The 25,422-nt window shown below is 47.2% G+C and overlaps 1 protein-coding gene across 10 annotated transcripts in view; it reads left to right on the forward strand.

The window, feature by feature from the left end:
* The window catches only part of lifra (LIF receptor subunit alpha a), a 280,918-nt gene that overhangs the window by 41,935 nt on the left and 213,561 nt on the right, over positions 1-25,422 (forward strand). For 2 of the 10 annotated variants that reach the window (XM_069883762.1, XM_069883770.1), the window contains exon 2: positions 16,325-17,603. The exons of 5 other annotated variants lie outside the window; for them this stretch is intronic. In XM_069883762.1, the coding sequence (XP_069739863.1) occupies positions 17,546-17,603 (58 nt within the window). In that variant the 5' untranslated portion in view covers positions 16,325-17,545. Of the gene's footprint in view, positions 1-16,324; positions 17,604-19,875; positions 20,048-20,593; positions 20,673-25,422 lie in introns of those variants that run through there. 3 more of the 10 variants (XM_069883789.1, XM_069883799.1, XM_069883804.1) reach the window with 3 other exon arrangements.

The following is a 25,422-nucleotide window of genomic DNA, read 5'->3' on the forward strand; positions in this document are numbered from 1 at the left end:
CACCTGCGTGGGGATTATGGGGAGGGAAGACCACATTGCTGTGCCTCATGTTTATGGTGGGTGGCGCTGCGGCAGCAGTCACCCCATCTCCATCAGATCTGGAGGTGCTTCGAGGCACCTCTGGATGTGAATAGGCCCATTTTAGGTGGACCAGTTAATGCTGCAACAGCCTTTTAGGGCTGCCACCTGAAAGGTGTGTTCACAGTTTTAAATCCACTCCTGTTGTGGAGGGTCCACCCAAAAGGGCCTTCTCTCTTACACACACGCGCACACACACACATGATCTTGCTATACAGGGATTTCAACACGTACTCCTGGTTCCCTGTTTCATTGGGGTATGCCCACACAATACTCAAGACCCTTTTCTACTGGTATCCCAGTTAATTGGGATTTCCACTGGTCCGCCTTTAACTGGGACAGACCTTATCCCTGGGGATCAGAGTGTTCTACCTTCAACTGGGAACAGGTGACTTGCTGCTATCCCTTTTCCACTGGTTTTATCAGCACGTCAGTGTCAGCTGACAACAGGGCTGTGAGTATGGGTCAAGATGGTTAATCCTCGGCATGAAATGAAGTTATTTGCTACAAAGTACTGATGGTTTTCCACTGGACCCTAACCCATTTAATTCGTGGGACCAGGTGTCAGTGGACAAGGGGGCGCCGGCGGACAAGGGGACACAAGGAGCTTATGGTTCCACTTTCAGTGTAGTGCACACCTCATCAGCAACTACTCTGGTGATGTCCACATTTCTTGACCTGGCATAAAACAGTGTTTGTCGTCAGGACCAAGGAGAAAAGAGATTGAGCCTGCTGCATGTGGTGGGCTTTTAAAGTGCAGTAAACTGGGGAGTCTGGCCGAGGTAATTGATCAGTCATTTAAAGGGGCCAATGGTCAGGTGTGCACAATGGGTGGGCAGAGTCCAACGCTGATTGGTAGGTGATGCTACCTGACTAGGTTCCAGATCAAGAGGTCATATGACCCTCCACAATCCACATGACAATATCTTTACCTCCTATGGATGCTGCGAGACCTGCTGAGTTCCTCCAGCATTCTTGTGTTTTTTAAAAAATATTTTATATTTTCAAATTAAAACAATTTCCAGTAGTCAAAAATTACAGTTATCCATTATATACAAAATTCACCATTGAGTTCATGCCATTCCCCCACCCCCGCCCCAAACCTTCCCTTCTCTCAGCAGATCACAATTATGTACAACATTCAAGACGCCCACAACAAAAGTGGGTAACACATCAGGGATTTGTCAGGGCCCAACAGCCTGTACCTAAGCTGTTACATTTTCTTGACTTTATTGGATTGGGTTGGAATGGACCCCCCCACCACTGCTGTCCCTCCTTCAGTAGAAGGATAGATGGGGAAGGCAGGGTGGTGAGATAAGCAGATCCACACTATAAATGTGCTGCTATGAAATTTAAATATGGTGGCGGCCAAATTTTTAGAAAAATGTTATATTTTTCCCTTAAGTTATAGGTACTTTTCTCTAGGGGACACAGCTTTGCATTTCTGCATTCCAGCTGCAATGCCCAAATGAGAGTCAAATTTCCAGGTAAACACTATGCACTTCCTGGCCACTGCCAATGCGATCATTTTTAATTGGATTTGAAATTTGGACAACTTCATCTTAAGCCTTATGTCCATCATATTTCCCAAAAGTAACAGCTCTGGGTGCTGTGGGAATTCTTTACCCATTAATCTTTTTCTAGGGCTTGGCCTAGTTCCACCCAGAAGGTTCTCACCTTGGTACATGTCCAGATTCCATGCACAAAGGTTCCTATTGCAATGCCACATCTGAAGCATTGGTCTGAAATTTCTGGTTTAGCCCTTTTCAATTTTTGCTGTGTCAAATATAGCTGGTGGAGAACGTTATACTGCACCAGCCTATACCAGGCATTAATAATGGTGGTCATACTGTTCCGACACAGGACTGACCAGCACTGCTCATAACCATATAACTATCTAACAATTACAGCACAGAAACAGGCCATCTTGGCCCTTCTAGTCCACACCGAACTAAGTACTCTCTTCTAGTCCCACCTACCTACACCTTGCCCATAACCTTCCATTTCCCTCCCATCCATATAACATAACATAACAACAATTACAGCACGGAAACAGGCCATTAGGCCCTTCTAGTCCGCACCGAACCAAACACCCCTCTCTAGTCCCACCTCCCTGCGCAATGCCCATAACCCTCCATCTTCTTCTCATCCATATACCTGTCCAACCTTTTCTTAAATAATACAATTGACTCCGCCGCCACTATTTCTCCCGGAAGATCATTCCACACGGCTACCACTCTCTGAGTAAAGAAGTTCCCCCTCATGTTACCTCTAAACCTCTGCCCCTTAATTCTTAACTCATGTCCTCTTGTTTTAATCTTTCCTCCTCTTAACGGAAATAGTCTATCCACATCCACTCTGTCTATCCCTTTCATAATCTTAAATACTTCTATCAAATCCCCTCTCAACCTTCTACGCTCCAAAGAATAAAGACCTAATCTGTCCAATCTCTCCCTATACTCTAGATGCTTAAACCCAGGTAACATTCTGGTAAACCTTCTCTGCACTCTCTCCACTCTGTTTATATCCTTCCTATAATTAGGCGACCAGAACTGCACACAGAACTCCAAATTAGGCCGCACCAACATCTTATACAATCTCAACATCACCTCCCAACTCCTATATTCCATGCAATGATTGATAAAGGCCAGCATACTAAAAGCCTTCTTCACCACCCTATTCACATGAGTTTCTACCTATCCAATATTTCCTTAAATTACAAAATTGACCCTACCACCACTACTTCTCCCAGAAGTTCATTCCACACAGCCACCACTCTCTGAGTAAAGAAGTTCCCCCTCATATTACTTCTCTGTATTCTCTCTACCTTGTTGATATCCTTCCTATAATTCGGTGACCAGAATGTATACAGTACTCTGGATTTTGCCTCACCAATGCCTCGAACAGTCTCAACATCACTTCCCAACTTTTGTATTCTATGCATTGATTTATAAAGGCCAGCATACTAAAAATCCTTCTTCACCACCCTATCCACATGAGATTCTACCTTCAGGGAACAATGCTCCATTATCCCCAGATCTTTCTGCTCCACTATATTCCCCAATGTCCTCCCATTTATTATGTACGTCCTGTTTTGATTATTCCTCCCAAAATGAAACACCTCAGCATTAAACTCCATCTGCCATCTTTCAGCCCACTCTTCCAAGCTGTCCATATCCTTCTGCAATATTTGAAAACCTTTATTATCACAATTCCACCCATTGCAAATCATTGTTCCTAAATCTGACTCCCACGTTTGCTTTCATTTGTGAAGGGCCGGTTTACGGCTTCCACTTGGAGCAAGAAATACATTGCCGATATGAACTTCCCTGTGTTCCCCTTTAGAATCAGGTTCTCTTTGTCACTGCACATTGGTAAGATGAATTCTTGTGTTTTTACTGCAATCACAGTTCTGCAGACTTTCATGTTTCACTTAATTAGATATCTACACCATTCAATATACAATGAATGGTAGACAATTGAGGAGTGCAGAGCAACAAAGGGATTTAGGAGTTGTGGTAAATAGTACCCTCAAGGCTGATACTCAGGTAGATGGTGTGGTGAAGAAGGCATTTGGAATGTTGGCCTTCATAAATCGGAGTATTGAATTCAAGAGTTGGAATGTTATGATGAAATTGTACAAAGCATTGGCGAGGCCAAGTTTGGAATACTGTGTGCAGTTTTGGTCACCGAATTATAGGAAGGATATAAACAAAATAGAGAGAGTCCAGAGAAGATTCACGAGAATGTTGACAGGATTTCAGGGTTTGAGTTACAGAGAAAGGTTGAGCAGCCTGGGGCTTTTTTCTCTGCAGCGTAGAAGATTGAGGAGGGATTTGATGGAGGTGTTCAAGATTTTAAAAGGGACAGAGAGATTCAACGTGGATAGGCTTTTTCAATTAAGAGTGGGGGATATTCAAACCAGAGGCCATGGTTTGAGATTGAAAGGGGAAAATTATAAGGGGAACATGAGGGGAAATTTTTTCATGCAAAGGGTGGTTGGGGTGTGGAATAAGCTTCCGGCGGAGGTGGCTGAAGCAAGGACGTTATTTACATTTATGGAAAGACTGGATAATTACGAGGAGGGGAGAAGATTGGAGGAATATGGACCAGGTGCTGGTCAGTGGGACTAGGAGGGTGGGGATTTGTTCCGGCATGGACTAGTAGGGCCAAACTAGCCTGTTCTGTGCTTTATATGGTTATATGCATTATTTCATTGAATGGCAGAGCATTCTTGAAGGCCTGAATGGCTGCCTACACCCTTAAAAATATAGACTATGCTGGCCTTCGTATTCTGCATATTCTTTAGCAGGATTTGTTCTATACCAAGAATACAAACAATCACTTTTTGTATGTCTCCTGGGATTTTAGTGGCTAGACTGCAGGATGACATGATTAACATGTAGAACCTTATCATATCTCAAAATGGTACATTTAGCTGTATTTTACGTGGGCAAGTATAAATTTATTGGGCATCCAGCCATGGAATGAAAAAAAGAGAAATCCTTTTGGGGCAGTGTTCATAAGGATGAGATGAGGGCAATGAGTGAGAGATGATACTGGCTGTAAGGAGCAGAATGTTGAATTAATCTGGGTTGAGATTTGGAATAGTAAGGGCAAAAAATAATTGGTGGGAGTAGTCTACAGTGTCACAGACAATTAACCAAGAAACATTTGATGGATTTAATAATGGAATACAGTTGTTTGTGGTCTTTAATATGCACATTGAACAAATTAAGTCAGTCGAGACAAGGGAACATATTAATTTAGATATAGTTCTGCATCATGAAACAGATACAATTAACGATCTCATAGTTAAGGATCCTCTCCGAAAGAGTGATCACAGTATGACTTACTTTCTCTTTTAGAAGGATGATGAAAAAGTGTCATCTAAAACTAGTATCTTGTGTCTGAACAAGGAAACGACAATGTGACGAGGGAGGAATTAGCTAATATAGACAAGCAGTTGAGGAACAGTGGAAGACGTTCAAAACAATTTTTTTTTAACAGTGCTAAACAAAATTATAATCCAGTTAAAAGCAAGGCCACTAAGGGTAGTGAGAGCCAGCCTTGGATAACTGAGGAAATAAAGGAATACCAGTACATCAAATTGAAAGCACATGCATATAAAGTTTGCAATAAAAATGGAAAATGCAAGGCTGAAAAAAGCAGTAAAGAACTACAAAGCAAGGAATAAGGGAAGATAGATGATGAAAGCAAACAAACAGAAGATAAAAACAGAGAGTAAAAACTTTTATAAAGAGATAAAGTGGGAAAGGTGGTTGAAATGAACTTGGATCTCTTGGAGGATGAGAAGAGGGAATGAATAAAAGTTATGGAAGGGACCAAATGTGGTGTATCTAAGCTTGCTGATGGCATTATATTGAGTGGAAAATGAAATTGTGCAGAGGATGTTGAAAGTCTGCAGAGAGATATAGATGCTTGGTGTGAACGGACAAGGCCTGGCAGATTGTGTTCAACATTGGTAAATGTGAGGTCATCGACTTTGGGTGAAATTATTTATTTAAATAGAAAAAGATTGAGGTATGCTGTTGTCAAGATTGACTTGGGAGGGCTTCTGCCTAACTCAACGGTTGGTTTGCAGGTGCATAGATAGTCACATGAAATGTTGGCCTTCCTTGTTGGATGGTTTGAATTTAAGAGCAGAGAGCTCTGCTGCAACTGTGCTGGGTGCCATTCTGGCCTTGCTTGAAAAGGAATATGCATTGCATTTAATGCATTGGAGCATGGCAATTCTGGACTTGATGGTGTGTTGTGATCTAGGTTTGATTAGAGAGCTCAAGAAAAAGGAATCCTTATGAGACAGTGATCTCAATATGACAGCCACCTCCCTAGAATTTGCCCCACAATTTGAAAGGGAGAAGACAAGTCTGTGGTTCAATGCTGCCAATTGTCACTTTCCAAGAGAAACATTGAAACTTGATACAGTCCTTGTAAAGCTCTGTGGAAGAAAGATCACAGACTGGTATTGTGCTGCACTGCACAATGGGGAGGCTGTGTCCAAGTTTGCCATTGCTGGAATGTTTAAGGATGAAATATTTGCATAAAATTATTGAATTGCTTGGTGGAGTGAGAATGATGTCATGTCCCAGTTGTTTTATAATATATTTTATTAACTGGTTTATTTTTGGGAAAATGAGAGTACGCAGGAATAGAATGTTGTGCCTCCAAATAAATATGAATAAATTAAGGGTGAGACAAGAAATTAACAGATGGTGTTTAATCAAGTTTAAGTTCAAGTTGATTGATCATCCATTTGCACAAGTGCGATCCCACAAAACTGTGTTTTCTGGTCCTCGGTGCAAACCATGCACTCATGCTAGATATGACATACATGTAGACAAGCAATATACATGCAGGAGAAATATACATATATAAAATTAATTAAATATTATTTAATAAGTAGTAGAGATTCGGAGGGTCAGTATGAGCAGTTCCTTTGGTCGTTCAGCATTCTCACTGCTTGGAACACTTCCAATCTCTTTTCAGTGCCAACCGCTCAGTCCAAGATTCCGCCCTGCTCCAGCTCCCTCAACAGCCCCTAAGGCTAGAGCTGGATGAGGTTCCCACCCTGGATGAGACATATAAGGCAATCGAACAACTGAAAAGTGGCAAAGCAGCAGGTATGGATGGAATCCCCCCATAAGTCTGGAAGGCTGGCGGCAAAACTCTGCATGCCAAACTGCATGAGTTTTTCAAGCTTTGTTGGGACCAAGGTAAACTGCCTCAGGATCTTCGTGATGCCACCATCATCACCCTGTACAAAAACAAAGGCGAGAAATCAGACTGCTCAAACTACAGGGGAATCACGTTGCTCTCCATTGCAGGCAAAATCTTCGCTAGGATTCTACTAAATAGAATAATACCTAGTGTCGCCGAGAATATTCTCCCAGAATCACAGTGCGGCTTTCGCGCAAACAGAGGAACTACTGACATGGTCTTTGCCCTCAGACAGCTCCAAGAAAAGTGCAGAGAACAAAACAAAGGACTCTACATCACCTTTGTTGACCTCACCAAAGCCTTCGACACCGTGAGCAGGAAAGGGCTTTGGCAAATACTAGAGCGCATCGGATGTCCCCCAAAGTTGCTCAACATGATTATCCAACTGCACGAAAACCAACAAGGTCGGGTCAGATACAGCAATGAGCTCTCTGAACCCTTCTCCATTAACAATGGCGTGAAGCAAGGCTGTGTTCTCGCACCAACCCTCTTTTCAATCTTCTTCAGCATGATGCTGAACCAAGCCATGAAAGACCCCAACAATGAAGACGCTGTTTACATCCGGTACCGCACGGATGGCAGTCTCTTCAATCTGAGGCGCCTGCAAGCTCACACCAAGACACAAGAGAAACTTGTCCGTGAACTACTCTTTGCAGACGATGCCGCTTTAGTTGCCCATTCAGAGCCAGCTCTTCAGCGCTTGACGTCCTGCTTTGCGGAAACTGCCAAAATGTTTGGCCTGGAAGTCAGCCTGAAGAAAACTGAGGTCCTCCATCAGCCAGCTCCCCACCATGATTACCAGCCCCCCCACATCTCCATCGGGCACACAAAATTCAAAACGGTCAACCAGTTTACCTATCTCGGCTGCACCATTTCATCAGATGCAAGGATCGACAATGAGATAGACAACAGACTCGCCAAGGCAAATAGCGCTTTTGGAAGACTACACAAAAGAGTCTGGAAAAACAACCAACTGAAAAACCTCACAAAGATAAGCGTATACAGAGCCGTTGTCATACCCACACTCCTGTTCGGCTCCGAATCATGGGTCCTCTACCGGCACCACCTACGGTTCCTAGAACGCTTCCACCAGCGTTGTCTCCGCTCCATCCTCAACATCCATTGGAGCGCTTACATCCCTAACGTCGAAGTACTCGAGATGGCAGAGGTCGACAGCATCGAGTCCACGCTGCTGAAGATCCAGCTGCGCTGGATGGGTCACGTCTCCAGAATGGAGGACCATCGCCTTCCCAAGATCGTGTTATATGGCGAGCTCTCCACTGGCCACCGTGACAGAGGTGCACCAAAGAAAAGGTACAAGGACTGCCGAAAGAAATCTCTTGGTGCCTGCCACATTGACCACCGCCAGTGGGCTGATAACGCCTCAAACCGTGCATCTTGGCGCCTCACAGTTTGGCGGGCAGCAACCTCCTTTGAAGAAGACCGCAGAGCCCACCTCACTGACAAAAGGCAAAGGAGGAAAAACCCAACACCCAACCCCAACCAACCAATTTTCCCCTGCAACCGCTGCAATCGTGTCTGCCTGTCCCGCATCGGACTTGTCAGCCACAAACGAGCCTGCAGCTGACGTGGACTTTTTACCCCCTCCATAAATCTTCGTCCGCGAAGCCAAGCCAAAGATTCTCACTGCCCATGGGAAGAAGCTGTTTCTCAGCTGGCTCTGTTACTCTCTTTCCCGACAGGAGTAGCAGAAAAATGCTGTGTGCGAGGTGGTAGAGATTCTCACTGGTTGCTTTGCCTCAGTCTTCTCAGGAAGTGCAGTCACTGTTGCGCCTTTCTGACAAGTGGATATGTTGTGTCCAGGATAGGTCACTTGTTATGTGGACTCCGAGGGACTTGGTGCTCTCTACTTTCTCCACTGCACTGTCATTCCTGCACCTTCTGAAGTCCACGATCATCTCCTTCGACGTCCACATTGAGATTCAGGTTGTTATTCTCACACCATAATCACAGGAATTTCCACCTCTTCTCTGTTGTGCAGCTCATTATTGTTGCGGATGAGGCCAACTGCTGTTGTTTTATTAGCAAACTTGATGGCTTTGTTGGAGCTGAATCTGGCATTACAGTTATGGGTTAGTAGCATGGACAGCAGTGGGCTTAGCTGACGGTGGGCTTAGCTGACGGTGGGCTTAGCTGACGGTGGGCTTAGCTGACGGTGGGCTTAGCTGACGGTGGGCTTAGCTGACGGTGGGCTTAGCTGACGGTGGGCTTAGCTGACGGTGGGCTTAGCTGACGGTGGGCTTAGCTGACGGTGGGGTTAGCTGACGGTGGGCTTAGCTGACGGTGGGCTTAGCTGACGGTGGGCTTAGCTGACGGTGGGCTTAGCTGACGGTGGGCTTAGCTGACGGTGGGCTGAGCTGACGGTGGGCTGAGCTGACGGTGGGCTGAGCTGACGGTGGGCTGAGCTGACGGTGGGCTGAGCTGACGGTGGGCTGAGCTGACGGTGGGCTGAGCTGACGGTGGGCTGAGCTGACGGTGGGCTGAGCTGACGGTGGGCTGAGCTGACGGTGGGCTGAGCTGACGGTGGGCTGAGCTGACGGTGGGCTGAGCTGACGGTGGGCTGAGCTGACGGTGGGCTGAGCTGACGGTGGGCTGAGCTGACGGTGGGCTGAGCTGACGGTGGGCTGAGCTGACGGTGGGCTGAGCTGACGGTGGGCTGAGCTGACGGTGGGCTGAGCTGACGGTGGGCTGAGCTGACGGTGGGCTGAGCTGACGGTGGGCTGAGCTGACGGTGGGCTGAGCTGACGGTGGGCTGAGCTGACGGTGGGCTGAGCTGACGGTGGGCTGAGCTGACGGTGGGCTGAGCTGACGGTGGGCTGAGCTGACGGTGGGCTGAGCTGACGGTGGGCTGAGCTGACGGTGGGCTGAGCTGACGGTGGGCTGAGCTGACGGTGGGCTGAGCTGACGGTGGGCTGAGCTGACGGTGGGCTGAGCTGACGGTGGGCTGAGCTGACGGTGGGCTGAGCTGACGGTGGGCTGAGCTGACGGTGGGCTGAGCTGACGGTGGGCTGAGCTGACGGTGGGCTGAGCTGACGGTGGGCTGAGCTGACGGTGGGCTGAGCTGACGGTGGGCTGAGCTGACGGTGGGCTGAGCTGACGGTGGGCTGAGCTGACGGTGGGCTGAGCTGACGGTGGGCTGAGCTGACGGTGGGCTGAGCTGACGGTGGGCTGAGCTGACGGTGGGCTGAGCTGACGGTGGGCTGAGCTGACGGTGGGCTGAGCTGACGGTGGGCTGAGCTGACGGTGGGCTGAGCTGACGGTGGGCTGAGCTGACGGTGGGCTGAGCTGACGGTGGGCTGAGCTGACGGTGGGCTGAGCTGACGGTGGGCTGAGCTGACGGTGGGCTGAGCTGACGGTGGGCTGAGCTGACGGTGGGCTGAGCTGACGGTGGGCTGAGCTGACGGTGGGCTGAGCTGACGGTGGGCTGAGCTGACGGTGGGCTGAGCTGACGGTGGGCTGAGCTGACGGTGGGCTGAGCTGACGGTGGGCTGAGCTGACGGTGGGCTGAGCTGACGGTGGGCTGAGCTGACGGTGGGCTGAGCTGACGGTGGGCTGAGCTGACGGTGGGCTGAGCTGACGGTGGGCTGAGCTGACGGTGGGCTGAGCTGACGGTGGGCTGAGCTGACGGTGGGCTGAGCTGACGGTGGGCTGAGCTGACGGTGGGCTGAGCTGACGGTGGGCTGAGCTGACGGTGGGCTGAGCTGACGGTGGGCTGAGCTGACGGTGGGCTGAGCTGACGGTGGGCTGAGCTGACGGTGGGCTGAGCTGACGGTGGGCTGAGCTGACGGTGGGCTGAGCTGACGGTGGGCTGAGCTGACGGTGGGCTGAGCTGACGGTGGGCTGAGCTGACGGTGGGCTGAGCTGACGGTGGGCTGAGCTGACGGTGGGCTGAGCTGACGGTGGGCTGAGCTGACGGTGGGCTGAGCTGACGGTGGGCTGAGCTGACGGTGGGCTGAGCTGACGGTGGGCTGAGCTGACGGTGGGCTGAGCTGACGGTGGGCTGAGCTGACGGTGGGCTGAGCTGACGGTGGGCTGAGCTGACGGTGGGCTGAGCTGACGGTGGGCTGAGCTGACGGTGGGCTGAGCTGACGGTGGGCTGAGCTGACGGTGGGCTGAGCTGACGGTGGGCTGAGCTGACGGTGGGCTGAGCTGACGGTGGGCTGAGCTGACGGTGGGCTGAGCTGACGGTGGGCTGAGCTGACGGTGGGCTGAGCTGACGGTGGGCTGAGCTGACGGTGGGCTGAGCTGACGGTGGGCTGAGCTGACGGTGGGCTGAGCTGACGGTGGGCTGAGCTGACGGTGGGCTGAGCTGACGGTGGGCTGAGCTGACGGTGGGCTGAGCTGACGGTGGGCTGAGCTGACGGTGGGCTGAGCTGACGGTGGGCTGAGCTGACGGTGGGCTGAGCTGACGGTGGGCTGAGCTGACGGTGGGCTGAGCTGACGGTGGGCTGAGCTGACGGTGGGCTGAGCTGACGGTGGGCTGAGCTGACGGTGGGCTGAGCTGACGGTGGGCTGAGCTGACGGTGGGCTGAGCTGACGGTGGGCTGAGCTGACGGTGGGCTGAGCTGACGGTGGGCTGAGCTGACGGTGGGCTGAGCTGACGGTGGGCTGAGCTGACGGTGGGCTGAGCTGACGGTGGGCTGAGCTGACGGTGGGCTGAGCTGACGGTGGGCTGAGCTGACGGTGGGCTGAGCTGACGGTGGGCTGAGCTGACGGTGGGCTGAGCTGACGGTGGGCTGAGCTGACGGTGGGCTGAGCTGACGGTGGGCTGAGCTGACGGTGGGCTGAGCTGACGGTGGGCTGAGCTGACGGTGGGCTGAGCTGACGGTGGGCTGAGCTGACGGTGGGCTGAGCTGACGGTGGGCTGAGCTGACGGTGGGCTGAGCTGACGGTGGGCTGAGCTGACGGTGGGCTGAGCTGACGGTGGGCTGAGCTGACGGTGGGCTGAGCTGACGGTGGGCTGAGCTGACGGTGGGCTGAGCTGACGGTGGGCTGAGCTGACGGTGGGCTGAGCTGACGGTGGGCTGAGCTGACGGTGGGCTGAGCTGACGGTGGGCTGAGCTGACGGTGGGCTGAGCTGACGGTGGGCTGAGCTGACGGTGGGCTGAGCTGACGGTGGGCTGAGCTGACGGTGGGCTGAGCTGACGGTGGGCTGAGCTGACGGTGGGCTGAGCTGACGGTGGGCTGAGCTGACGGTGGGCTGAGCTGACGGTGGGCTGAGCTGACGGTGGGCTGAGCTGACGGTGGGCTGAGCTGACGGTGGGCTGAGCTGACGGTGGGCTGAGCTGACGGTGGGCTGAGCTGACGGTGGGCTGAGCTGACGGTGGGCTGAGCTGACGGTGGGCTGAGCTGACGGTGGGCTGAGCTGACGGTGGGCTGAGCTGACGGTGGGCTGAGCTGACGGTGGGCTGAGCTGACGGTGGGCTGAGCTGACGGTGGGCTGAGCTGACGGTGGGCTGAGCTGACGGTGGGCTGAGCTGACGGTGGGCTGAGCTGACGGTGGGCTGAGCTGACGGTGGGCTGAGCTGACGGTGGGCTGAGCTGACGGTGGGCTGAGCTGACGGTGGGCTGAGCTGACGGTGGGCTGAGCTGACGGTGGGCTGAGCTGACGGTGGGCTGAGCTGACGGTGGGCTGAGCTGACGGTGGGCTGAGCTGACGGTGGGCTGAGCTGACGGTGGGCTGAGCTGACGGTGGGCTGAGCTGACGGTGGGCTGAGCTGACGGTGGGCTGAGCTGACGGTGGGCTGAGCTGACGGTGGGCTGAGCTGACGGTGGGCTGAGCTGACGGTGGGCTGAGCTGACGGTGGGCTGAGCTGACGGTGGGCTGAGCTGACGGTGGGCTGAGCTGACGGTGGGCTGAGCTGACGGTGGGCTGAGCTGACGGTGGGCTGAGCTGACGGTGGGCTGAGCTGACGGTGGGCTGAGCTGACGGTGGGCTGAGCTGACGGTGGGCTGAGCTGACGGTGGGCTGAGCTGACGGTGGGCTGAGCTGACGGTGGGCTGAGCTGACGGTGGGCTGAGCTGACGGTGGGCTGAGCTGACGGTGGGCTGAGCTGACGGTGGGCTGAGCTGACGGTGGGCTGAGCTGACGGTGGGCTGAGCTGACGGTGGGCTGAGCTGACGGTGGGCTGAGCTGACGGTGGGCTGAGCTGACGGTGGGCTGAGCTGACGGTGGGCTGAGCTGACGGTGGGCTGAGCTGACGGTGGGCTGAGCTGACGGTGGGCTGAGCTGACGGTGGGCTGAGCTGACGGTGGGCTGAGCTGACGGTGGGCTGAGCTGACGGTGGGCTGAGCTGACGGTGGGCTGAGCTGACGGTGGGCTGAGCTGACGGTGGGCTGAGCTGACGGTGGGCTGAGCTGACGGTGGGCTGAGCTGACGGTGGGCTGAGCTGACGGTGGGCTGAGCTGACGGTGGGCTGAGCTGACGGTGGGCTGAGCTGACGGTGGGCTGAGCTGACGGTGGGCTGAGCTGACGGTGGGCTGAGCTGACGGTGGGCTGAGCTGACGGTGGGCTGAGCTGACGGTGGGCTGAGCTGACGGTGGGCTGAGCTGACGGTGGGCTGAGCTGACGGTGGGCTGAGCTGACGGTGGGCTGAGCTGACGGTGGGCTTAGCTGACGGTGGGCTTAGCTGACGGTGGGCTTAGCTGACGGTGGGCTTAGCTGACGGTGGGCTTAGCTGACGGTGGGCTTAGCTGACGGTGGGCTTAGCTGACGGTGGGCTTAGCTGACGGTGGGCTTAGCTGACGGTGGGCTTAGCTGACGGTGGGCTTAGCTGACGGTGGGCTTAGCTGACGGTGGGCTTAGCTGACGGTGGGCTTAGCTGACGGTGGGCTTAGCTGACGGTGGGCTTAGCTGACGGTGGGCTTAGCTGACGGTGGGCTTAGCTGACGGTGGGCTTAGCTGACGGTGGGCTTAGCTGACGGTGGGCTTAGCTGACGGTGGGCTTAGCTGACGGTGGGCTTAGCTGACGGTGGGCTTAGCTGACGGTGGGCTTAGCTGACGGTGGGCTTAGCTGACGGTGGGCTTAGCTGACGGTGGGCTTAGCACATAGCCCTGAGGTTCACCAGTCCTCTGTATAATGGTGCTCAATTTTCTGCAATCAACCTGGTCAGACTGAGGATGGTTACTTCTATCGGCAAATTGAAATGGGTCCAGTGTCTGAGAGATGTGCTTTGATAGGTCCATCACCATTTGCTCGAAGCATTGCATAGTGATGGAGGTCAATGCCAAGGGTGGTTGTCATTTGTGGCCTGTTACTCTTGCCCTCTTTGGGACTGAGATGATGATGACTAATCCAGGCAACTATGTGGTTATACACTTTGGAAAGAAGAAAGAAAAAAACAAGTTATTTGAACAATACAAATGATTACAGGACTGATAAAATGTTGGTCTTTATTGCAAGAGGTATGGAGTATTAAAGTTGCAAAGCTTTGAAGCAACTCCACAAAGCATTGATTACGCTCTGACTGGAATGCAGAGTATAGTTTAGGTCCCCATATTTAAGGAAGATGTGACTACATTCGAGGCAATGCAGAGAAGTTTCACTAGACTAATTCCTGGGAGTAAGAGACTACTTGAAAATATTCGTGTATAATACAAAATATTGTACCCCCTTTTTCCCCTCAGGAAAAGGGGGGGGGTCGCATTATACACGGGAGTAGAATTAATTTTGTTTTCTGCAACTCGCAGGGTGGCTCGGGCGGGCGAGCGGTAGTCAGTAGCGCGACTTGGGCGGGCGGGAGAGCGGTAGTCAGCAGCGCAACTCATGCAGCAGGGCGGGTGAGAGGGGGTGTTGTGAGAGGCTATATCGCGAATCATGCAGGCTGGTGGGCGGAGAGACGTCAGCGTGACTCGTGTGGGTGTGGATTAAGTTTAATAATGATGATTTTGTCATTTTAGCTCAATAAACACTTTTCTTCTTCAACCTGTCAAAGTGTCCCTTCCAAGATGATTTGGGGCCAATAAAAAGAAGGGTTGCATTATACACGGGGGTAAATTTTTTCTTCTTTCTCCCCTAAAAAATGGGCAGGGGTGTTGTATTATACATGGGTCGCATTGTACACAAATATTTATGGTAATCTATGATAAAGTTTGGTCTTGTACTCATTCCTGTACTGTAGAAAAATTGGAAGTGATCCTGTTAAGGAAGATTCTTAGCAGGGTTCATAAGGTCAGAGCAGAGGATATTATTCCCTTGTCGGGTGTATAGTTTCAGAACTAAAATGGAGGTGAAAAGGAATTTCTTGTCTCAAACAGTTATGAATCTTTATCTCAGGGAGCTCTGGAGATGGAGTCGTTGAAAGTATTCAGGGTGGAGATTGGTAGGAATCTAACTTGGAAATCTGTATATAAAAGAGGAACAAAAACTCATGATGAGACCAAGATTGGATCAATCACTTATTGAATGCAGGAGAAGGCTCTCAAGAGAACAAAAGACTTACCTGCTGCTCATGTTTCTTGTGGTGCAGGGTCTAAACCTGAAATATTGCCCAGTAACAATCAAGTATCAGATACGTTTTATTGTCACTTTAGCAAATTAAATCAAGATAACATTCTCGAGACCACAGTGATGTTACAAAAACTGCTTGACAAAAGCAGAACTACATACAAATAATTTTTGAGCGATTAAACAATGGCTCAAGTAAAGACTAGTTGGAAACTAGATGTTAAAAATGTCCACCAGTTCAAGTGGAGAAGACTATTCCCTGATCCTGAGGGGCCATTGCGGGTTGCTAGTCATGCAGCCTTCCCAGTTCACGTCACCGACCTTTCCAGGACAAGATGTTGAAAACGTTGGCCAGCATTTAGGGAAAAACAGCACCATCCAGCCCAAGTCCTGGAATAACTCATCCTCTGGATTTCACTACGAGGCCCAGGGAAACGTATTTTTAGACCTCTGAACCTGGCACAGCTCTGAGACTCCAGTCACAACTGGACGTTATTCTGATTTTGCTGCTCCATTCTTTCCTCTCTACCCCTGACAGTGGGCATCCCGAAGAGTCTGAAAAGCTGCCAGGACACAATGACACATAGTGGGCTCGACCTCCTCCTCTAGGCTGCGCCTGGATCTCCGTTATTCAGTGATTGAGTTCTCTGCAACTTCACAGCATCAGCTCAGATCATTCTGTTCAGCGCTTCCCTTTTACAGCACTCGATCCACTGTGATCCAAAGTCCAACTTCATGGAATCAAAAGCTGTGCATGGCAGCAACCGTAGTTTTTAAAAAAAAACTTTATTTAGTATTTTTTCAATAAGAATAAACAGACTTTTACAGAATAAGTAATCTAATAATAATAAAACAGTAAAACAAACCCATCCCCTCCCCCCCTCCCACAATAGATCCCTAAAGGGAAGCATTAAGGATAAACAAAAACATTCAGTAATATACAATATTGCTAAATTCATATTCTTCATATATGGTGTCCACGTCTGAACAAAAAATCATAATTATTATGTATATTGTATGTTATTTTCTCCATATAGATACACGACTTCATCTCATGATGCCATCGAACTACATTTAACTCTGCTTCATCTTTCCAAGACATGGCAATACATTTACAAGCAACTGTCAATGTTAGATGAATAAACACCGTCTGAAACTTATCCAACCCCAAGTCCACTAACGGAGTAAAATAACCTCACAAAAAAATTTTGGGATCTAAAGGAAATTGAATTTTAAACAAATTTTGAAGAAATTCCCTAATTTTAAACCAGAAAAGGATGAACTTTATCACAAAACCAAACAGAAGGTAGAAATGTTCCAACACATAATTCACACCTAAAACACAGATCTGAATTACTAAATCCAGTTTTTCAATTTTTTAGGGGTTAAATATAACTGATGCAGAAAATTATAATTAACCATAGTATATCTTACATTAATTAATTTAGTCAACCCATCATAACACCTATTTTCCCAATCCACCTGACTAATCTCACAATTTAAATTATGCTCCCATTTAATCCTAGATGTATCTAAAAAAAATTTTAACCATAGTATCTTGTAATAATACATACATCTGATATAAACCCTTATCTGAAAAATATGAAACCATAAATTCAAATTTAGTTAACTTAGAAGTTTTCATTTCTCCTCCAAAATTATCTGTCACTAATGCCCTAATTTGGTAATAAACAAACAGAGAATTCTCTAAAATCCCAAATTTCTCTTTAAGCTGATTAAATGATAAAAATTTCCCTTCTTCAAAACAACCTGCAATCTTTTTATTCCTTTAATCCATCAATCTTCTAAAACTCTATTATTCAATGAAAAAGGAATCCATTTATTTTGATATATCGGGGTTTGAACTGATAAACTACCTTTTGATCCTATTAATAAATTCCTTTTAGTCCAAATTTCTAATAAATGTTTCAAAATTGATACATTATATTTCTGTAATAAAACAGTATTCCATTTAAATACAAACTGATGGGGACAAGATTCCAATATCGCAGCCAATTCCACCCTAGTCCAACCAGGAACATTCAAAAAATCTAACATACGATTAACAAAATCTTAATTGAGCTGCTTCATAATAATTAAAAAAATTAGGTAATTGCAAATCTTCCAAAGCATCTGCCAGGTCAATTTATGCACCGCTACTCTTGCTAATTTTCCTCTCCATAAAAATTCTCAAACTACTTTATTTAAATCTTGAAAAAAGGATTTCAGAAGAGAACAAGGAATCGATTGAAACAAATATGGAATTCGCAGAAAAATTCATCTTTATACAATTTACTCGACCTATTAAAGTTGAAGGTAAATCTTTCCATTTAGTCAAATCTGCTTTAATCTTTCTCATTAACGGTACATAATTTAAATGATACAGTGATTGAAAATTTACATCAATCATTATCCCCAAGTACTTAATTTTATCAGTCCATCGAAATTTGCTAATTTGTCTACATTGATCATAATTTCCTTCAGAAATTGGCAGTATTTCACTTTCATTCCAATTCACTTTATATCCAGATAATTTTAAACAATTTTGCAAAGAAATTAAAGATTGCTCCGGATTAGTTAAATATATCAAAACATCATCAACAAATAAATTAATCTTGTATTCATCCTGTCCAATCCTTATACCTGTAATATTTTCATCCTGCCTGATAGCCTGAGCTAATGGTCAAATGACCAACGCAAATAGGGCTGGCGACAAGGACAAACTTGATGAGTTGAACGCGTTAATTTAAAAAAGGAAGAAGTTTGACCATTTTTCACCACCCTTGCTACAGGATTATTATATAGTGCCTTCACCCAACCAATAAATAAGGGTCCAAATTTATATTTTGCCAAAGCTTTAAATAAAAAATTCCATTCGACCCTATCAAAAGCTTTTTCAGTATCTAATGATACTTCCATTGGTAGGTTGGGTTGCTGACATGAAGCATTGATCAATGAAACCACTCTAAGAATATTATCCAAAGCATACCTATCTTTAATAAAACCAGCCTGGTCAGAATGTACTAATTGTGGTAAATACTTTGCTAATAATTTCGCTATTATTTTATAATCCACATTTAATAAATAAATTGGTCAATAAGAAGAAACCTTCAAAGGGTCTCTGTCTTTTTTAGGTATAACTATTATTATTGCACTCAAACACAAGTCTGGTAAAGCTTGCTCCTGAGTTACCTGATTAAGAACATCCATGAATACAGAGGACAGATCATCATAAAAAACTTTATAAAATTCAGCAGTGAACCCATCATCTCCTGGTGATTTCCCATTAGGCATTTGTTGAATAACATCCTTTATTTCTAAATCCGTAAAAGGAGAATCCAACTTTCTCACATCCTCCTCCTTCAACATTGGTAAATTTAACTCTGACAAAATGCTTCAATAGAACCATCATCTCGCACTCCCTCAGAAGGATATAATTTCTGGTAAAATGACAAAAATTGGTCATTAATTTCCTGAGGTTTAAAAGTAACTGAATTGTCCTTCCTAACAGGATTAATAATCCTTGAAGCTTGTTCAGTTTTCAATTGCCATGCCAAGACTTTATGTGCTCTGTCCCCTAACTCATAATAACGTTGCTTAGATCTTTGAATCAAACGTTCAAATTGGTCAGTTTGCAATATATTATATTTTAACTCCAATTTTGTCAAAAAAGCCTTATTATCTTCTGTAGAATTCCTCTGTAATTCCTTTTCCAACTCTGCTATGTTTTTCCAACAACTGAGACTCTACCAGAAATTTCTTCTTTTCCTTTCATGCATAACTAATGATTTGACCACGTAGAAATGCCTTTAAAGCATCCCATACAATAAAATTACTCCTGACTGTATTCTTATTCAAATCTAAATAGCAATTTGATCTTTAATAAATTTTACAAATTCTGGTTTATTCAATAACATTACATTGAACCTCCAGCGAAAAATTGATTAAGTTCCGGCCCCACACAAGAAATAAACAGCAAATAATGGTCAGAAATGATCCTGCTCTTATATTCAGCTTGAGTGAAACCTGCTTGTAAATGTGCTGATGCTAAACAAAATGTCAATCCTAGAAAATGAATCATGACGTGAAGAATAAAATGAAAAATCTTTCTCAGTGGGATTCAATCTTCTCCAGACCTCTATCAAATTCAGGTCTTTCATCAAGGAAACCAATTGAACCGCTGCTTTCGATTTTTTTCACAACTTCTGGAATTTATCCAATAATGGGTCTAACACACAATTGAAGTCTCCCCCAATCAAAATATTCTCCTTAGCTTGACCTAAAGTTAAGAAAATTTTAGACACAAACTGTTCATCAAAAACATTAGGTGCAAACACATTTAATCAAGGCCATGACTCAGCAAACAATTTACAATTAATCATTAAAATACGACCAACTGATTCCGAGAAAGAAACAAGTTCAAATGGTATTTTCTTATGAATCAAAATTGCCACTCCTCTTGCTTTTGAATTAAAGGAAGATGAAATTACATGTCCAACCCAGTCCCTCTTCAATTTCAAATGTTCTTTTTCGGTTAAATGAGTCTCCTGCAAAAAAGCAATGTTAACTTTCATCTTTTTTATATAAGCTAAAACACATTTGCAGCAACTGTAGTTGATGCTACTTTCAAGACCTTGTGAATATTTTTGACTGTGAATGAAGCAAGTCAACATTTCCTAAGGGAGCAAATAATGCGGAGCTAGCGGGACTCCACAGGCCAGGCAGCATCCATAGAGAGCAATGAACAAAGGAAATTTCAGGTCAGCACCCTTTTTCATGAGTGTCTTCATGATGCCTGACCTGCTTAGTCCTCCAGCTTCTCTTCCTTGACTCAAGTTTCCAGTATCTGCAGTTCTTGTGTTTCTCTAACATTTGCTAAGTATTGCACAAAACCATTATTTTAGATTCTAAGGATCCTGTGATCACATTAACGGTTGTGTATTGGGGGTTGGAAAAGAGATGTTGTTAGCCCACCTCTTGAATATTCTAAGTGAAGTTGGATCACCGATTAACTTTGTTTTCAAGTTCTGCAATAGGATGTAATCCTGTAATTAAACTGACATTTGGAAATGATGCATGTCCTTTTTATGTAGATGATGTGCTCTCTTACATTAAAGGTCTGATATAAATGTAAATGGTAGTTATTCTTTCCTTATTTTTCATTAGTCCAAAATCTAGTTTGTTCTTTAAAGGAAAGTACACCAAACAGTTAGGGGGAGATCAGGAATGTCTTTGAACTTCAGCTTTAAATTAGGAAGAAATTTATTTTGAAATGTTTACAAAGCTGTACTATTTTCAATCCATAGATTATGTGGTGTGCAGGAAAGAGATTGAAGCTGTTTTGGGCTCCGTGACAAGTGTTGTGCAAGATATGATTATGCTTTTGTAAGTAATGACATGACTAATCGCAAGGCAGGATATGGCCTTTGCGAGCTTTTATCCAAGACATATGGATCACCCATTTAAAGATAATTTTGGATTGGATAGTGTAAAATATTTTAGTGTCAATGCATAATAAGCTTGTGCACAAGTTTTCCCCAGGGGCTCCAGTTTCTTCCCAGCATTTGAAATGTACTGGGGGGGGGGGGGTATAGGTTAATTAGGTATAAATTGGGTGCCACAGACTCATGGGCCGTTACTGTGGTGTATGTCTAAATAAAAAAAAATTAAATGATAAAAATCAGCCAGACATATTCACTTGCTTTCAGAATCAGGTTTATTGTCATGAACAAGATGGAAGCTGCTTTCTTGAGGCACCACCTCATAAAGATATCCTAATGGAGTGAAGATTAATGCCCATAAGGGTGCTGGCTGAATTTACAATCGTCTGTAGCCTGTTCCTGCCCTGTGTATTGGCAGCTCCATACCAGTCAGTAATGCCATTAGCAGGCTCTCTACGCTGCACCTGTAGACCAAGTGTTCATGTGTTTAGACTTAATTTTTGACACATGGATGATGTTATAACTGCTTGTGGAACACACATAGTTGTAACGGCAAACTGGCCCCACTTGTCACGCGCGGTCAGTCGGGCACCCACGACAAAGACGGTGTCGTGGGACCTTCTCTTCTCATTCAGACTGGAAGGGCGCATATGCTCGTGTCAGTGTGATGCAAGTTCCAGAACGCGAGGGGTGGGACCAGACACGGCCTTAAAGGCCGCAGCGCAGAATTCAAAAGTAAAGCAGTTGTGTTACTCGAGCTCTCAGCCTGTTGTCTCAGTCTTTTCGCTGTGCTCACGTACAACCCGCTACACTGGTGACCCCAACGAGTCTCCACGTCCTGAAGACTCGGCACAATGGACCCCACAGCCATAAGCGCTGTTGTGTTGAAGCTGCAAACATTCTGGACCATCGGGCCCCACACTTGGTTTGGCCAAACGGTGGCCCAGTTCCAGATCAAACAGATATCCTCTGATTCGACGAGATACTTCTACATCACCAGCTCACTCAACCAGGAAGCTGCCTCACCAGTTGATGACCTCATCTAGGTCCCGCCAGAGGAAGGTAAATACATGACTCTTAAAAACCTCCTCATTAGCATGACGCAAGAGGGCCGCCAGACTTCTTCACTTGGACAGCCTAGGCAATAGGACACCCTCTGCCCTCATGGACCAAATGCTCACACTGGCAGAAGAGCACAAGCCCTGCCTCATATTCGAACAAGCTTTCCTCAAGCAAATCCCCGAAGACTTCAGACTCCTATTGGCCAACGCGAATTTCAGCGACCCGTGCAAGGTTGCGGCACGAACAGACGTTCTCAACCATTCCAAGTGCGAGACCCTAGACTCAGTCAAGTACGTTACACGGCCACTGCTAAGGGCAACACCCAAATCCAGTCCACCCCACCAGAAAACAGAAAAGCCAGACTCAAAATGGTGCTTCTACTGTCAGCATTGGGGGGCATCAGCTCACAGGTGCCGCAAGCCGTGTTCACTTTTGGGAAACAATGTGGCCTGCTGCCATTAGTGGCTGCGGCGGCTGACCGACTGAATAGCCTTCTCCACGTCTGGTACAGGATCTTGGGCTACAGTTCCTTATGGATACAGGAGAAGAGATAAGCGTCATTTCCCCCTATGATGCTCGAGACATGCATGAGACCTCATGGCCCGTGTCTGCGCGCAGCCAACAGTACTGCCATTAAAACTTTGGCAAGTGAATTCCTGTATGTTTCGGCTAGACAACCTTCAATTGGTCATTTGCGCTGAATTTGGTGGACAAGTCTCTATTGGATGCATATTTCCTATGGGCATACACCAGGGCAGACGATTACTCCACGCAAAGACTTTAGAAACAGTGTCTAATGAGTCATTCACCCAGCTCACTTCTGTGGAGACACTACATGGCCAATACAGCCGCCTCCTCGCTGGCTTTCCCTCAATTCTACGCCCCCAGTTCACCACCGTCATGCCAAAGCACGGCGTCCAACACCACATCGCAACACTATTACTATTGAATTACTTAACTTAACCCCCTTCTAATTCTAAGCACACATGTATGTAATGTTTGTGTAAGTTCAGAAAAGTTCTTTGGTTCACAGCCCAGTCTCACTTCTCATTCCTCCAAGTTCACTGGTTGCAGGCAATTCTTATACTGTGCACAGAATTTAACATTTAAAAAATTCACCAGGCTTTGGTGCTTGAAAGGTAAATAGTTACCACTCAGGAAGGTTCTTGTCGGTTTTCAGAGAGAGTTTTGTTGTTCCAGAACATCCACAACTGATGTACGTCCATCAGCCACTTCAGTGTCTTGCTGATGAAACTTTCCCCTTCAGTGTTCTCCAGATGATCACCTCTTTCTTTCAGGTCACCACAGAGTTCCTTTTTGTTTATTTTATTCTAAGTGAAACATTAGACAGCCAGTCTTCTCCTCTTGCATGAACCACAACGGCTTTGACAGGTCAACTTCCAAATGGGACTTTCCACAAGCTTGCCAGCTTGTCCGGTTCCAGTCCCAGCTGTCATTGCTGACTGTAACACTGTAGAAGTGATCTCTCTCTCTCTCTCTCTCTCTCTCTCTCTCTCTCTCTCTCTCTCTCACACACTCTTAGAGAGAAAGTCTGTTTGACTCTATTTCTGCTTGCAAAACCACATGACCCTCTTAGAACAGCTCCAGACAGAAAGCGGCTCCGACAAACTCTTTCATCTGTTACATTTTTGTAAACAACAATCTATTAGTGAAGGCTCTTGGGCACTCTCCAAAGCTCTTGAAAAATCTGTTGGCCCCAACATGTCTAGCATGGGGCAGAACTCCAATATTTTAAGTAAGATCTGTTTTAAAGCGTTTGTATGTGACCTACTCTAACAAACCTTTCCCAATTTATCTCCAAAAAATGTATCTATATACTCTGTCACAGTACCAAAGTCCAACAGCAGCTGGAGACGCCTCAATGATGCAACAACGCCCGACTGCTACCCCATTCCTCATATCCAGGATTTTGCAGTGAACCTGCATGCACGCAACTTTTATCAAGGTCGACTTGATCCAGGGATACCATCAGATTCCTATACACCCAGATGATGTCCAGAAGACTACAATCATCACCCCTTTTGGCCTTTTAAAATTCCTCTGTATGCCTTTCAGCTTGAAGAATGTGGCCCAGACTTTCCAGCATCTTATGGAAAGAGACTCCCTTCTTTTTCATCTACCTTTGATATCCTGGTAGCCAGGAGGATGCCCAAGGAGCACATGACACACCTGTGTCAGCTTTTCAACCACCTCGCAAAGTTTGGCCTCATCATCAATCCGGTGAAGTGCTAGTTCAGCTTCTAGGAAATTAACTTTCTGGGCCACAGGATTACCAAAGACGGTGCCACCCCCCCTCCCCCCACCCGACAAAGTGGAAGGCATACGAGAGTTTGCCAGACCAACAGCACTGAATGAGCTACAAGAGTTTGTGGGCGTGGTGAATTTTTATAACAGGTTCATCTCCACAGCAGCCAGGATTATGTGCCCTCTTTCACTCTAATGTTGGGCTTGACGAAGGTGGACGGATGAAGCTCACAACGAGGAGACCAAAGAGGCCCTGGTGTGTACAATGATGCTAGTGCACCCATGAATGGACGTACCAAAAGCCCTCGCAGTCGACATATCCAACACGGCAGTAGGCACTGTCCTGGAACAGTTGTTAATGACTCATGGAGTCCTCTCACCTTTTTCATTTGCCAACTGAAATCTCCTGAACTGAAGTCTAGCGCATTTGACAGAGAGCTTCTAGCCCTCTACTTGGCTGTCCTCTATTTCCACTACTTCTTAGAGGGTAGGCTATTCACTGTCTACATGGATCATAAGCCGCTCACTTTTGCCTTCTCCAAGTCCTCCCACCCTTGGTCTGCCAGACAGCAGAGGCACTTATCCTATGAATTTACCACCTCCATCCACCATTTCTCCTGAAAACAAAACATTTTCAGGCCAGCGGTCAACGCCTTATCGCAAAGCATCTACTACCATGATCTGGCTCGCACCCAGCAAGATGACCCCAAAACACATAGCTTCAAGACTGTGGTCACAGGGTTGCAGCTCCAAGACGTCCCACTTGATGCCAATGGCACTACGCTCTTCCACGATGTCTCCACAGGCCAACCCCGGCCACTGGTCCCCATCCAATAGAGGATAACAGTTTTTGACACGATCTACGGCTTGTCTCACTCCTCGATCTGAACGACATGCGGTCGGTATCCTCCCGATTTGTCTGGCACGGTCTACACAAGCAAATCACAGAATGGGTGAAAACCTACATGGACTGCCAGACTACAAAGGTCCAGCAACACACCAGGCACCAAGCCCAGCAGTTTGATGCTCCAACCCGCATGTTCCAGCACGTCACCTTGCCATAGTTTGACCCTTGTCAGTCTCCCGAGGGTCACGCTACCTATTCACAGTGGTGGACAGGTTCACTTGATGGCCAGAAGCCATCCCCCTCCCAGGTGCCTCCACTGTTACATACGCCAGGGCTTTCCTCTCCGCTTGGTTCTCCCGTATTGGTGTCTCAGTGCATAATAGCAACTGACCGAGCTCCGTTCACCTCTGCCCTGTGGAACGAGCTCTCCAAACTCCTGGGCAGCCAACTACAATGCACCATGGCCTACTATCCTCAGGTCAACGGGCAGTCAAGTGCTTCCATTGTCACCTGAAATCAG

The sequence above is a fragment of the Narcine bancroftii genome, chromosome 1 (genome assembly GCF_036971445.1).
Source record: "Narcine bancroftii isolate sNarBan1 chromosome 1, sNarBan1.hap1, whole genome shotgun sequence".
NCBI classification, from domain to species: Eukaryota; Metazoa; Chordata; class Chondrichthyes; order Torpediniformes; family Narcinidae; genus Narcine; species Narcine bancroftii.